A 16,592-nucleotide genomic window follows, 5' to 3' on the forward strand; every position below is an offset into this window, starting at 1 on the left:
GATAGGCATTGATAATAACACATACACCCAACAGTCATCACATTCTCCGCAAAACAATTAGACATCGGTGTTAGCTCAACTGCTAAATGGTTGCACCCCTTGCAGCTAAAAGCAATTAATTCTGCCGTGAGAGCATTAGTCTGCATTACATATGAGGCAATACATATTTCAGTATGTAACCCTAATGAATTCACTGTATTTACTAATGAACACAGTAAAGAAGGAAGGCTACATTGCTTCTACTAATAACACAGATCTTTCTGGTTGCTGCAGAATAGGACAGTTCCCAGCCCTCATTTACATGTGAGAGTTTCAGGGCTAAGCAGAGCTGTAGGGGTTAATCCTGGAATGTAAGAACAGATGCCCCTCTAATAATATCTGGCAGCAGCCTGTATTGTCCTGTGACAGCCGAGCAAAGCAAGCTCTAGAGGGAGAGCCTTGCTCATCACTGACATTCAGTAGACAGGACCAATGAACATGTAGGCAAAAACCATGCAGGGACCAATAGAAAATCACTGTGCACTGACTGATAGAGGAGAGAAGCAGCCAATAGTACTGTGCATTACATCTGAGCATCACAGACCCTTTCACATCTGGGGATTGTCATGGGAAGGGAGTAGGAGGAAAGAGATGTATCAGAGCACAGAAAATACAGATTAACAACAAGGGGCATCCTCACATTCATTAACCCCTGAGAAAAGCACTGACAGCAATAAGGTGACCGATGGGATTTCTGCTACCATGGCAGCTCTATACCAGAGCACCGACTCTTCCTCTCCAAATAAATTCTTGGCTCTAAAAGACGTCAGAGAAGTAAAGGAAGAAACCACTTTGGATGAGAAGCTCTTCTTGTTGGCCTGTGAAAAAGGTATGGTCACCAATCATACAGTTGCAGATGACTGTCCTATCTATCTATCTATCTATCTATCTATCTATCTATCTATCTATCTATCTATCTATCTATCTATCTATCTATCTGTCTGTCTGTCTGCCTGTCTATTATCTATGTATCTATTACCTATGTATCTATTATCTATCTGTCTGTCTGTCTGCCTGTCTATTATCTATCTATCTATCTATCTATCTATCTATCTATCTATCTGTCTATTATAATGAATCTTGTATTGCATCAAGCAGTGGGTCAGGTTCAGAGGAAACCACTTTTATGATATGAAATCATCTAACCCCTTCTATGTGATAGCAGTTTGTATAAATGTGCATGACCACTATAATATGTCTCTCTGTTACAGGTCCTCTTGTGTGCAATGTTGACTTTAAACTTCTTCTGAGCACCATGCTTTTTCCCTTTCAATCTGAACCAGTTGCTATTTATTCACCAACAAATAGTTTACAGAATGTTGAAAAATGAATGTTGCTTTTGAGTGTTTAGATTTTTAACAAATACAATGTCCATAGATTGAAAAGCAAAAATCACCGCTGGCAAAAAATGACGTAGTGTAGGAATAACGTAATCACTTCATAAATGAAAATGAGATAATGACATATGTACAGTATATTGTCTCCATGACTGACTCCATGACTCCAGTCCGTGTGCAGTAAATGGGGTTCTGCCATTACTGCTCTTACATAATCCTTTTAAACATGAATCTATTGAGCTATAAATACTAGGCATGCACAGATAAACAGACAAACCACTGCACACATTTCGATGGGATACACAGCATAGAAAGGTCACTTAGCAAGAAAAATGTCAAGAGATAAGCACTGAGATTATTGCTGAGCTACTTGCTTGGTTTCCTTACTGATTTATTGCATCAATCCTTGGAGTTCCTGACCCAGAAAAAGTATGCGGATCAAAATATTTGTCTATTCCTTGATTTTCCTGATACATACTTGTTTCTGATCAGCAACTAAAAGTGAAAAAAATAAAGCCGATCTCAAGGGTAACAGATAAAAACACAGATTAAATAAATACGAGAGAGCTGTTTTATCTTCAAAAGGATTTGTATTCTGTCCATCCAGCATTGGAATATACACAGCTCTGCCACACCACACTCATTTTTCTTTCCTGCAGTTCAGTAACACTTACAGGTTTGTCCTTCCCACAGTCTATAATTGGACAGTGAAAGGAAAAGCCTGATGAGCTTATCTCACTGTGCATCTGCTCCCTCTTCCATTAGTATGCTTCCTGGACCTACAACATAACTGAATAGCTTCTTGAGCTGCTTCTCCCTGCCCTGGTCTGAGCTCTTCTGTACGGGTACTGATAGTAGTCAAATCTAGGTACCTGCAATGCTTGCATTTATAAAACGTAATAAATGATGTACTAATAAATACGGAGCTGCATTTACATCTTTTAGATCTGTCTTGAATTCTGCTTTAATGCTAGTGCATCATTGTAACACCCAGTCAACTAGCATTCTCAGAAGTAGGTCATCAATGGTAACCCCCTTATAACTCTCTTCACAGGTTTACTTTAATGTGTAAAGCTAAATTAAGCTTTTCATAGATGCAAATAAAGAATCTATTGCTATCCAGACATAATTCTATGTTATCATTTTGATGACATGATTCCACAAAATCATTCACGGTAAACAAGCAAATCCTGACTCAGTACAAGGCCGGCATCTGCAATACTGCTAGTAGACAATAGACCATCCAGCAGAGGACACTTCTGACACTGGCATATACACAGGCTAAATGCTGTCTGTTATCTGAGTACAATTCCCGAGGCTTTCTGAAACCATATAATGGAGACAATGCTCAGCGTCACAGGTTTAGTTTCTTCAGCGGCTTTCTCTCTGGGCGATTACCAGAGAAAAACAGAACCAAATAAAGATGCTGAAGCATGAGCTGAATATCAGCGAAGATTAACTGACCTGACATGGAAAGATTAGGCCAGACAACCCAGCTTGGGCTTGATCTTAAGTATTCCAGCGTTTAAAGCAGGGATCCTTAATTTCTTTACAGAAAGGACCAGTTAAAGCTTTTTGTTAGAATATAAATTACTGTGTTTATAGCAACAACTTCTGCAGTATACAATTTCAGTCACTAGATGGCAGTGTTCATAAGTTCTGTTATACAGTATCTATGGTATATGCTCTATTGTATTGAATAAGGTAGAGAATAAAGCTGTAGCTTCCTTCCTGTTTTAGCCAAGCCATGAGCAGCATGCATATCAGACTGTGTGCTTGTGTTTCTCTGTGAGGCTGTGCAAGAAGTTCCAACACTTTTTTGGTGTAACAAATGCCCCAAATGTCAGTAGCAGTAATAACTTCCACTGTCTAAGTGGTCTATAGGTGTAATAAAGGCCTCGGTGTGAATGGTCAGTAGGAGTAATAAAGGCCTTGGTGGGAGTGGTCAGTAGGAGTAATAAAGGCCTCAGTGTGTGAGTGGTCAGTAAGAGTAATAAAGGTCTCAGAGTAAGTGGTCACTAGGAGTAATAAAGGGCTTGGTGTGACTGGTCAGTAGTAGTAATAAATTACCCTGTGTCAGTGGAAGTAATAAATGGCCAAGAGTTAATGATCAGCATGAGTAATAAATGCCCAGGAGGGAGTGAAAATACCCTTGTGTCAGTGGGAATAATAGTCTCATAATTGGTATCAGTGGTCAGCTGGAGAAGTATAATTTCCCAGCATTGGTGTCTGTTTGATATAGTGCCCAGCATTGGTGTGAGTTTGATAAATACAACGCCCCCGCATTTCAAAGCCTTTTGAATCACAGTAGTCAAAATGTAACTTTTCCCCAACCTTCTATATTCAGACTCCTTCCTGTTGTAGTTCTGCTCTTGAAGAAATGAGGAATAATTTGTTCAATTTGGGGACCTGCTAGAGCTGGTGTCTAAAGGAATTCTTTATTGACTTAAGACACAAGTTTTTCTAGGAGCCTTGCACTGACTAGTGTAGTTACATTCCTTGCAGAATGTCTCCCTGTGGGTGGGTCAGAAGGCTTATACTGAAACATGTATATCAGTTTTTAAAGGAGAATTATGAGGTGAGTGATTTTCACTCAACCTCATAGTTCGAGCCGACGTGTGACAATGAAACTGTCACACGTCGGCTCAATAGATTGGGAAGTGAGCGAACACATACTTTTGCTCGCTCACTTCTCAATCATGTCCCTGCAGAGAGCCATGACTGACAGTCACGGCTCCCTGCAGGCATTCCCCCCCTCTCCGATCCTCCAGCACTGACTGGCGGAACGGACAGGAGGGGGCGGGTACAATCACGTAGCTGGGTGGATCTCGACAGTGATGCCGGGATCCGTCCCGGCTGCGCCGGTCTCATTATACTGCGAGCTGTAGCTCGCGGTATACTGAGCTTTGGGTCACGGGAGGATGCTAGTTTATGTCCTCCCGTGACCCTTAGGAGAACTATGGGGTAAAAACACTTACCCCATAGTTCTCCTTTAATTTGTTTTGGGCCTTGCCATCATACAGGAAACATACTGTATAATAAATCCAATAGCTACTCATTTGTTGAGGATGTAGGATGATTTTTTAATATCAGGGATAATTAATTTCTTCACACATGCCAGTTATCTTTGTTTTGGGCAGTCTCATGTTTCAGGCCTTAAATTCCCAAACAATTTTCCGTATGAAAGAAAGCCTGGCTTAAATTTGATAACTGACTACACTAGACAGTGTTAAAGTGACATTAAGCAAGCATGTAGATATATGCAGAAACATTTTAAAAAATAAAAAAGTTACCAAATAGGTAAAAACTTACTTTATCTCTACCGCTCGCTCCGGGCTGTAAAATCCAGCTTCTCGAGCAACTGTGCGGGAGGATGAGTGCGGGTGCATGTGCAATGGAGATCACCGGCAGGGAGAAGAGGAGAGACACAGTGAAGCTGAATGCACACAGCCGGGACCGTGCACGCCAGACAGACACCGTAGGACAGGAGGAGACAGCAGTCTGCGCTGAATCAAAAACCGGCACCAGCGCTGGATCGACTGCTGAAAACTACTGGAAAGGAGAAGATGATCGAATCAAGAGGCATTATTTAAGGTAAGTCCTTAACCACTTCAAGACCAGGTGTTTAGACCCCCTTCCTGGCCAGGCCATTTTTCAGTATTCAGCGCTGCGGTACTTTGACTGATGTTTATTCCGTCATGCAACGCTGTACTGAAATTAATTTTATACCATTTTTTGGGGGACAGATAGAGCTTTCTTTTGGTGGTATTTAAACACCACTGGGGTTTTTATTTTTTACTATAATTAGGAAAAATTACAGAAAATTTTGGAAAAAAACGTTTTTTTTTACATTATGTTAGGAAACATTTATTAACCTTAAAGCAGCATCGGGGGGATGTGACTTTAATGTCACTTTAAATCCTTAAAAAAGTAAAGGAAGGGTATACAAACACCATCTGCCAAAACAAAATTTGCTACCTCCAGATTCAACTCTATATAACCTCCACCATAAGGTAAAGTGAGCCCAACTGTTACTCTGCCCTTTTAAATTAGTATTAAACTCTCAAACTAGTTTTCAATGATGAATCCAGATCAAACAAATATACATTGCCCAGCAAAACATTGCATTACATTTTTGCCCAAACACTTACAATCATCATGTTTCTGAACAACTGCTCCCAAGTCTCTCAGCTCAGCTTCCCTGAACTTCCTGTCCATTACAATATCACAAAGGACAGTGCAGGCTCCAGCAACTATTCATCTACTAGCCTGGTGAAGGGAGGAGAGAGGAGCAGGGGGGAGGGGAGTAGCTTAATTTGCTGTGTCTGTGTGTTTGTGGAGACACACACAGCTTACTAGCACACACAAGGGTGACTCCATAGGACTCTGCTTGAGAAAGGAGTCACTAAAACAGGAAGTCAGGACCAGTACTCAGGAGACGAGCTGATTCTGCAGGAAACTAAAACTTATAAACATCAAGAAGCAGCATCCATTGTATGTGACCTAATCAGCATTTGAAATAGTTTAAGAGATTAGGGTTGTCTGCTCTTAAAGTAATATTAAAGTCAAAAGGATTTTAAGATAAACCCTTTTGACTTTAATATCACTTTAAGAGCAAAGACAACCCTGATCTCTTAGGACTCATGATAATCAAGTTCTCTCTGCTAATCTCATTTTTGTAGCTATATAAAAGACAAATTTGCTAAGACTTATAAATACATTTTAAATAATAAAATGCTGGCAGTACACACGTATCACTACATCAGGGAGTTCAGGTAACACCTCTGCAGCAAAGAAAAATTATGATTCAACTACAATTATACTTTCTCCTGACCTGAATAACCCACATAATCCCTAGCTATATGCCCAATTGCTTCTGAAGGTGTTCCACCCATGGGACATTTAAAGATATCAAGCAGAATAATGCCAAAGTTTATCTCAAACATTCAAAGTGTTACCAATATATAAATGTTACATAAAATGTACCCGCCCATACCACGTCCCATATTTAAAATATTCAAATTATGAGTATCCCCCACTATGTCAAGACCTATTCTTGAAACACTATATGATGTCTCTTTGTAAAAGTCACAACATATTATCACATTTTGAGTTGTTAAAACATCCCTCAGCCTGGTTATAATGTCTTATAAGACAGTTTATATTAAAGGTAAATCTCTACGGAACTACAGCTTATAGTACACTCATAAAGTACACATTGATTATGACTAAGGTACCATTAAGGGAGTTGAGGGGAGCCTGCTTTCAAACATCCTACCTGCAACAGTATGCCACTAATGTGTATTATAAGTGTAGCATATGTTAAGTTTTTACCAACTGTTAAGGGCTTGGATCACTGATATTCCACAATTACATCCCACACTGGATACATCACACGCTTTCCAATGCTGTAAATCCTGGCATTTAAAATGATTTCTCTTCCTCGTGTGATTGTGCATTCCCTTACCCTCAATTTGGATATAAGGCATATCAGCCATGCCACTAAGGTCCTTTATAACACTTGGACTCCCACCAGGCAATGGGATAAATCCATCAGGATTTAGGAATCACCTACATAAATACGTCTGGCCTTGAAGCCACATACTTCGTCAGTGTGCACATTACGCATTTGTTGTGTGTCCATTTGAACTAGTGAGATTTGTCAGGTTTTAACCACAATTTGATCACCTCTTAAAGGGGCTGATATGAAGTATTTTCACCTCTTTTAGTGCAGGCATATATTGTTTTAATCCTTTATATTTGAGTAACCAAAGTAATAACAATATAATAAACAAAAATATTTGCGCTGTTGGCTTTTCCACCCTCAAAATTACAAAAATAGCGACATCTGCAGTGAAAAACCAAGAAGTGAAAAAACACCCCTGGGCAAACAATAACAAAAACAGTTACACCGTGCTATCTCCCCTTATCATTAAACCCTTTTCACCAAACCCTACAATTCTAAATAATTGATCGATGTTCAAATCAAACAAAAAATATTTTTGTATATCAAAGTGTCCACAAATTACTGTGATCTATGTGTAAAAATATCAGAACAGTATATATAGAATAAAAAAATAAATAAGTGATCCAAACAAAAGTGAATTGGATAAGCATGTATATAAATAAAAGAACAAGGTGTTCTCTAATTACTTAATAAATAACCAAGAGGAAATAATTCTGAAAGTTCATTTAAGTGAAACTGTCCAAAAGATATCAATGCTTTCCCGTGCTCCACCTTCATGCGATGAAACAAATCTTTAAACACTCACCAGATCTCCCTGATGAGAAAGTATGTAAAGGTGCCCATACACTTTACAACGAGGTTTGTAAAGTACTTAAAAAAGCGTACGATCTGCCCATCTTGGACAGGCAGATCGTACCTGCGATCATCGCAAGCCCGCCCCCCTGAGGGGCGGACTTCCAATGACTGCATTGCTGAACGGGCAGTGTGCGCGGGCCCGTTCGGCAGTGATCTCTCGATCATGTTAAAAACCAGCCGAAAATCGTACGATTCCCGGCTGGTTTTCCAACATGCTCGAAATACAAAAGACGTGCGACCGTACATTAGAAACGGTTGCACGCCTTCCATACACTGCACCATTCTCGTACGATCGCAGGATTTCCCGCGATACTCGTGCTAGAATCGTGAAGTGTATGGGCACCTTTAGGAACTCTTTCTTTTACTCCTTCATTTGCATTGCATCTCCACATACAATGTGTATCAGCCACATCAATGCATCCATGGACATCAGATGTCAGCGTTAATACTCCCCTTTGAAAAAGGCTCCAATCACCTGTAGCATCGCTAGCAATACTTAGCAGTATCAGTGTAACTGTAATAACAATGCCTACTAAGTACGTTTGTATAAAAAAAAAAACTGAAAACGACATAAATAGAACAACAAAGCATTCAATAAGCATAAGCATTCAAACTGTTTTCTCCCCGACATGAGTGACTTTGGTTTTTACAAGCCACACTTTCCAGGCACTTACATCTTCCTACCATCCCCTTGACTTACTTCATACATTCTCCCTTCCCCTTCTCCTCCTATTCCTTTTTTTCCTTATTCTTTTAGAAATTAAGTGGTAAAGAATGATAAGCACTTACTAGGAGTCCACAGTGGATCGTCTTAATGGAATGGGTGTGTACGTTTCTCAGCCGCAGGCCTGAATTTAGCCCAGTTGTTTAGAATATAAGGCCTTGTTTACTAATTGTATCCACGTTGCCAACTCTTCTACTGGAGATAAAACACTGAACAGCAACAAATGTTTGTAACTCACTGTTCTGCATATGTCATGGTTCCTTACTACTGGTAAAACATAATGCTGTGTATACCCTGTGAGATTCTTTTCATTCAGCTTTCAGCCTGAACAAAATAAATTTGACAGATTCCTCTATCAATGCTAAACAGTGTGGATGAAAGATTCAACCACTGTGGCTATTGTATTTTGACAGCCGCCCACCTGTCAAAATGCCTGAACAGTGCCTACATCCAATTGGATGCAGGCACCTTTCAGCCGACAATTTTCTTTTTCAAAGGTTTCTTTGAAGGAAGTCGGGCAGGAGCCGGCAGATACAAAGAGACACTTTAAAATTCATGTATAGACATAGAGGGGTTGATTTACTAAAGACAAATAGGCTGTTGACTTTGCAAGGGAATTTTCATTTTGCAGGGGAAGTTTCTCAAAGCTGAGTGAATGTGCATAAATTTCACCCGATCCCGTACAAGGAAGATGGAAAAAAAACTGTATTTTTTCTTGCACATGATTAAATTATGCAGGTCAGCAGAGCTTTACCTCATTCAATAAGCTAAGGGAAAGCATCCCCTGCAAAGAGCAAATTCCCTTGCAAAGTGGATAGCCTGTTGGCCTTTAGTAAATCAAGGACAAAAATAGGCCAGCATGCTGCAAACCTAAATATAGAAATCCAAGCTTTCAAGAAGAACTCCAGTCAGAAATGTTATTAACCCTTGCAGTGGGGCTACCTGCTCATTTTTGCCTAGGGTAAAAAAAAGTTATACTCACCTGATCCTCTGAGTTGGCTGGCTCTTAGACAGGTCCTTGGTGCCTCTCTCCCCCTCTACTGCAGCGGTCTAGGAATCCCCTAGTCATCACATCCAATACATTGTATAGAACGTGAGGACGCCGAGGGACATACCATTGCTGCAGTGTAGGGAGGAGAGAGGCTTGAATTGGGTGACTATAACTTTTTTTACCCTAGGCAAAAACAAGCAGTTAACCCTTTCAGTGTGGGGGTAGCCCTACTGCAAGCATTAATAACATTTCTGCCTGTAGGTCTTCTTTAAAGGATTCAGAGTGACTCTCTTCACCACACTTCATACCTGAAGCCACTTAGCAAACACAAAAAATACGGGCAGGCATATTTAATTTTTGCTAAAACTGCAGACTAATCAGGGGGTAAGGCTAGTGGATTCTCTTATTCCATAACAAAATCCGCAAACTGCAACTAGAGTGAGCGGTTCCCAAATGTGACGTGCTTGAGGATTGTGTTGCCTGTAAAGTGTTAATGGCCTGTTGAGATCATTTTTAGGCATTTTTATTCCAATTAAATTGCTATTCAGTATTCATTCATATTCTGCCTGTATATGTAAGGAATATAATAAGAGATTTTTAGATATTCCTTTATGACCAGCATTATGAGAACCCCGGAGATTAAAGAAATCCACACAATGTTTTTGTCTTTTCAAAATAAATCAAGGATATAGACAAGCAACCTCTTGTATATCTGAATCAGGCCCTCAATGAGTGCACTGGATCTTTTCAAGGCAACCAACGTATAGCTGGCAATGGTGTATGCACATAAGATGACACACCATGTATGTTATGGCTCCCTATTTTGGTGTAGCATTTGTCTGTTTTTGTCATCATAGCAACTAACAGTTTTCAAACTGTAAAATTGACTGTAACAGATGAAGAATATCATTTGCAAAGCAAGGCGGTTTTATTTAAGGTTTTAGTTCATGGCAAGTGTACTGAAGAGTAACACACTGATCTCAAATTAGAGCTAGTGTATCAGATTAACTGACCAGTATGTTTTTAGTTTATGGGGAGGACCTGGAATTTCTGAAAGAAACACAGGCAACTATAGGGAGAACATACAAACTCATTCATATAAAGTCCTATTGGACTTCAACCCAGAGCTTTGGCACTACAAGTCTATCATGGTACTGGAGAAAACAAAAATAACAATGTCATATATCTTCTTTTACAGGGGACTATTATATGGTTAAAAAGCTGCTGGAGCAAAACAGTTCTGATGAGCTGAACATTAATTCAGTAGATGTCTTAGGAAGAAATGCAATTACAATCGCCATTGAGAATGAGAACTTGGATATATTGCAACTTCTACTAGATCATGGCTGCCAGGTACATTCCACAGTCTTACTTCCATTTGTCTTTGCAGTGGTTTACACATTCCCCGATTTACCCATGTAAACCTTCAGAATTGTTTTATGGAAAGTCCAGTAAATTGTGACAAATGTTTATATTAAATATAGTTTCTAAAATGTACAACTGGACAGTTATAAAAGTATCTTTTTGCATTTGAAAATAATGCAAATCAGAGGAGGTATTCCATTCTTGGAAAATTCAGGATTGTGCCCTTAATTTACAAATACCTCTTTCTATGTATAGGTATGCATCTCCGTTCACACTACTTCTGGCTTAGTTGGAAGCTTCTTGTTTCATATATTTGTTCTTGTGTAACATAGTTTGTTTTAATGTACATGGTACGCTCTGTCATGACTTTTTAAAACCATTAATACAACCTGATTTTAATATATTGTCTTATCATTGTTTCCTTAAGTGTTAATAAAACCTGTATATTTGCTATGCAAGCAATTTTCTATATTTAGATGTTTTTTTCTCAATTTTTATCTGCCACCAGCTATAGTCTTCTAAAACTAGCAACAATTTAAAAGAGAACTATGGCCTAACCTTTTTGGCCTTCCTCCATAGTTCTTTTTAGGGTCACAGGATGACATATATGAATGTCCCCCTGTGACCCAAAATTCATATAGAGGGCCATTGGCCACTATATGCTGGCAGCGCATGGATCCCAACAATATTTTTGGGATCCACCCCACAGCCTAATTGACAGCTGGCTCTACCTCTCTATAGACAGAGCCAGCTGTGCCCACCCCCTCCCCTGTTCGTTTCTCCAGTCAGTGCCGGAGGAACAGAGAGGGGGCGGGGGAATCCCTGCTGGGTGCAGTGACTGATTGTCACCACTCTTTACAGGGAGAAGATTGTGAACTGACTGATCAGTAGTATGTGTATCTCTATAGAGCCAACGTACAACAGCCTCAGTGTCACAAGTCAGCTCTAACTATGGAAATTAGTGTATTTTACTCTCACCATAATTCTCCTTTAAACAATGGCAACTGTGACAATACAAAGGTTATTCTGCTAACTTTGTGTTTATAAACGGGACCATTAATGTTATTTTGCTTGCATGGCCCGCCCGCTACATTTCCAGAAGTCTGCATAGAGTCTGAAGTAAAATGTTAGACATCCCCAGCACAGAAACTTAATAAAGGTACTACAGATCTGGAAGTATGTCAATATGCAGGTTTGTTTCTTTTTATAGCATGAGCAATACCGTGATTTTAGCAGGCTGTCGCTCTCAGCCTTCTATGGAGGAAGATAATACAATAGGCTATTATGTATCCATGGAACAGAATCCAATAGGAAATTTGACTAAAGTTTACTAAAATCCTGGCATTTATATAAATAGCCTCGGAAGGATTGTTTTTTTCTCAACAAAAGTGGAATTTAACATTGCAGATCTAATGTTTTTTATTTGATGAGAGCTAAATGAAACAAACGCAGAATTTCCCGCGCTACAATAAAGTAACTACAGAAATTTTTACTATTGGTGAATAAACCACACAAGTGTGAAAGTTGTACCATTTTTCTGTGTACAGTACTTTGAATATTGGCTGGGTTGCAAAAATGCTATCATTTTCAGAGTTTCACCTTTATGAACTCAAGCTTGCCGTTCAAAAAATCTTTAAAGTACAGCCTAGGAGCATTCTAGTCCCATAGATCCTACATTTCCAGGTATAATTATCTGATATAAACTAGGGATATACCGATACTAGTATCAGTATCGGTGCCGATGCCGAGTATTTGTGCGAGTACTCGTACTCGCCCACATGCTCGGATGCGTAGCCCAATGCTTACAGTATCAGGAAGCCGGGTAGCGAGTCATTACATGCTGCCCGGCTTCCTGATTGGCCGGGAAGCCGGCTCTGTGCTGCCTCGGCACAAGTGAGCATGGAGCCGACTTCCTGGCCAATCAGGAAGCTGGGCGCCTTGTAATGACGCAGCGCCGGGCTTTTTGATTTGCCGGGAAGCTGGCTTCATGCATGGATCCGGCTTCCCGGCTAATCAGGAAGCCGGGCGCTGCGTCATTACAAGGAACCCGGCTTCCTGATTGGCCGGCTTCCTGATTGGCCAGAAAGCCGGCTCCATGCTTTCTCAGCACATAGTGACGAGAAGCATGGGGGCGGCTTCCCTGCTAATCGGGAAGCCAGGTGGCGAGTCTTTACACGCTGCCCGACTTCCCGGCCAATCAGGAAACCAGGTGGCGAGTCATTACACGCTGCCTGGCGTCCTTAATGGGACTTCCGGTATCGGTATTCGGTTTTGGCGACTACCGAAAGAAAAAATCGCTAGTGGTATTCGATACTGAAATATCCCTAAAACATTACAAGGTAAGGGCTTTTAATATTTCATGTTTAGCAGAGTCGATCCAGAGCTCTCCTTTAGGTGTAACTAACATTTTTCATAAATCCTTTGTTTCTTGTTTCCCGTTGTCTTTGCTTCTGATCTATGCCAAAAATCCTATATGCACTGTTTTTCCTAAAGCATATGTTTTACTTTACTGGGAGTTGAGCAAAAGCTTGTTTTTCATAGTCTAAATATATAGGATCTGCACATCTCAAATTGTGGAGGACAGAAGAGAGGGACAGAAAAATACTGTACAATGTACACTATGCAGTACTCTACTTTTTAATACATACAATAAAGGAAATACATTTTTTGAGATTGATGTTTCTTCAAAATGGAAAAATGTTCTCAGTGCATATGATCGCCAAGTACAATTCTTCCAACCAGTATGCTGTCACTAACATTTATAACTGTCATTAGATCTGTATATTCTATGTTCTCTTGAATGTTGGTAGGCTTTTCAATTATTTATAGAGTAACTATAGTCAAAAATGAAAAATAAATCTGTATTTCTATATTGAATTTCCATAAGTTCTATTTCACTCCTAATACCCATATCGATCTAGAAGTTTGTAAACTTACTTCTTAAAAATGCCCTTAGGATGTACTTCATCAATGCAGTGACACAATTTCACTTAGCCCTGTGAATATGCACTTCTATGTGTCACCACTCTAACTAAGCTTGCCATCTGAACTACAACTCAACGTCCAACAATGTAACATTATCATTGCTTGCTGCCGCAATGCCTTATGGGATATGTAGTCTTGAGAAATTGAGATTGCATCACATCAAGCAGCAGGGAAAGCATACTGGGAATCTAGGAAGTTGTTGAAAGTGATGGGCATATTACAGTGCTGATGCAATACCAGAATAGTATACACGGTGACTATAGAAAACTGATGCATTTGTTTTTGGCATACTTTAGTGGGGGCTATTCACTTAGCTGTGGAAGGCAGCCGAGTGAATAACTGAGCCGAAGTGAGCCAAACGACCTCCGGCTATTCACTTCAGCCGTACATTGGCTGCCTTCGACTGTCTTCGGTCAACCGAACATGCAGAAGGACTTCGACTCAATCAATCCAACATCTAGACCGGCGGAGCCCAAACTCCGGCAGCTCACTTGCTGCCGTTTGCCCCTTTTCGCCAGAGGTAGCGAGCACAATAGAAAATAAGTGAAATGAATGAAAAAAAAAACTAAAAAAGTTGAAAAATATAGCACAATTCTATATATTTAGGACAAATATATATATTTTAAAGAAAAGAAACAAAATTACCCAAGGCGACCCGACCACATGTGATGGACTCCCGCCGCATAATGAAGCATCTGACAGATGCCGGCAAAATAAAAACAAATTTCTATTGGCTGGCACATGCCAGAGTCTTCTAGCAGGTCCTGACCAATGAATAACAACATGGCGGAGCCGGGCGTGAGATCACGACTGGCTCCGCCCAGCTGTCATTTGCGTGGAGATTGGTTATCCCTTTGGCCGACCTTTCTCAACGCTTCAGCTGTCACTTTGGCTCAGTCGAGTCGAAGCATATGCCTTCAGCTCAGCTCAGCTGAGCCTCTCAGCTGCCTTTGGCTGTAATACAGGCTATAGTGAATAGCCCGTACAGCAGCCCTTCGGTTTGACTGAACTAAAGGGCTCCGGCGGCTGAAGTGAGCCAAAGGATCAGCCCCTAACTTTTAGCTCAAAGTAACCCCTAATCCTAAACCTAATTTAGGCCTCTAACTCTAGCACTCAGACTAACTCCAACCCAAAACCTCAAATACTTAACCATACCCTGCAAACAATACCTAAGAACAAAGCTGAACCTCATCCCTCAAAACCAAAAGATGAGCTCAACCTATAGCTTTTTTTTTTCATTTGGAAGAGTGAAAATAGGTTTAAGCTCCTGTCAGATTCTTACTGTTGTCTGTGTACCTACTGGGAACATTTCCTTTTGCTTCCCATCCTTACGAATCAACAGTAAATGAAATTCTGTTAGTCTTTCAGTAACATCTGTAGAATGGTCGCCAGTGGAGACAAAAGCTTTTCATCTACATTCATTAATTTCTACTTCATATTCCATTGTTTTTCTGTTCTTTTCCTCATTGTGGCTTACATTGTCTGTTCACCATTCATCATTGTCTTCTCTTTCCACAAGTGCCGCCATTCTGGGGGTTGCAGGGTTTTTCCTATACTGAGTCCTGATGAAGTCAGGGCTCTAGAGCTCAAGCACCAGGGCTATTTGGTAAGTTATAGATAGCTGTTAATTCTACTTGCATTTGGGGCCAGTCTTTGCTGTTGGTCCCAATCTTTTTCATTTAGGTTATACAAGTCAGATAGGACAGTTGTCTTCCAGAATCTCACACTTTATGCATACAACGGTAAAAAATGTTAAAACTCACAGGAGAAAACCATTTGCTTTTACTGCTTTACTACATGTTAGAAATCCTATTTTATGAACCTTTCAGTAGTAGAGTATTGTACCATGTTAACCATCAATTAGTGCAGAAAGTTTGGAGTTTAAGTAGTACTCTTTATTGGCTAACCTAAGTTATGAAAGCTTTTGAGGTTCATTAGATCACTTTGTCAGGTGATCACATATTTATACATAAGGAAAAAAATAAAAAAACAAGTATTTACAAAAATGAAACTGTTTTTTTCTTGATATATGTGAATAGTAAAGGTTGTTGTGAAGGGTTAGGCTGTAATGAGTTAAAGGAGAACTATGAGGTGAGTGCTTTTCACTCACCTCATAGTTCTAGCAGACGTGTGACAATGAGACTGTCACAAGTCGGCTCAGTAGATCGGGAGGTGAGCGAACACATACCGGCGTTCGCTCACCTCTCGATCCTGTCACGGCTCTCTGCCGTGACAGGGGAGGGGCTGGATTCCCCCCTCCCCGGTCCGATCTGCCAGCGCTGACTGGAGGAACGGACGGGGGCGGGTACAGCTGGCTCTGCCTTTAGATATGCAGAGCCAGCTTTCAGTCAAGCAGCTGGGCGGATCCCGGCACAATTGTCTGGATCCGCTTCAGCTGCGGCGTCTCAGTATACCACGGTATAGGGTGACGGGAGGACGCTAGTTTGTGTCCTCCCGTTACCCTAAGGAGAACTATGGGAAAAAGACTTAGCCTCATAGTTCTCCTTTAAGGATAAGAAGTTCCAGACAGAATAGGAATGAGAATGGAAACTGGATTGGGAATGTAAAGTCCTTAAAAAATGTAAATCTTTAGTCTGTGGGCTAAAAAGCAACAGAAACTTTACATGGCACTATGATTTTAATGAAATTGTTTACATATGTCAATAAAGCCTTTCTTTCCCCTAGCCTGTGATCAAAGTTATTTGGACAAATCGAAAAAGACCTTTGCTCTCAATGAGGTGACAGATTTGTCTGGACTATTTACCTCCTAGTCAATTAGCCCAACAACACACTTAAGCTTTAGATATATACTAATTGCAATGACAAGTG

At 40.3% G+C, this 16,592-nt stretch overlaps 1 protein-coding gene across 2 annotated transcripts in view; it reads left to right on the forward strand.

The window, feature by feature from the left end:
- Positions 1-593: 593 nt before the first annotated feature.
- TRPC1 (transient receptor potential cation channel subfamily C member 1) overlaps positions 594-16,592 on the forward strand; it is a 67,308-nt gene continuing 51,309 nt past the window's right edge. For both annotated transcript variants that reach the window (XM_018555630.1, XM_018555631.1), the window contains exons 1-2: positions 594-868; positions 10,612-10,766. In XM_018555630.1, coding sequence (XP_018411132.1) covers positions 742-868; positions 10,612-10,766 — 282 coding nt within the window. In that variant the 5' untranslated portion in view covers positions 594-741. The remainder of the gene's footprint in view (positions 869-10,611; positions 10,767-16,592) is intronic.

The sequence above is a fragment of the Nanorana parkeri genome, unplaced genomic scaffold (genome assembly GCF_000935625.1).
Source record: "Nanorana parkeri isolate BGI_ZX_2015 unplaced genomic scaffold, ASM93562v1 scaffold205, whole genome shotgun sequence".
Classification (NCBI taxonomy): Eukaryota; Metazoa; Chordata; class Amphibia; order Anura; family Dicroglossidae; genus Nanorana; species Nanorana parkeri.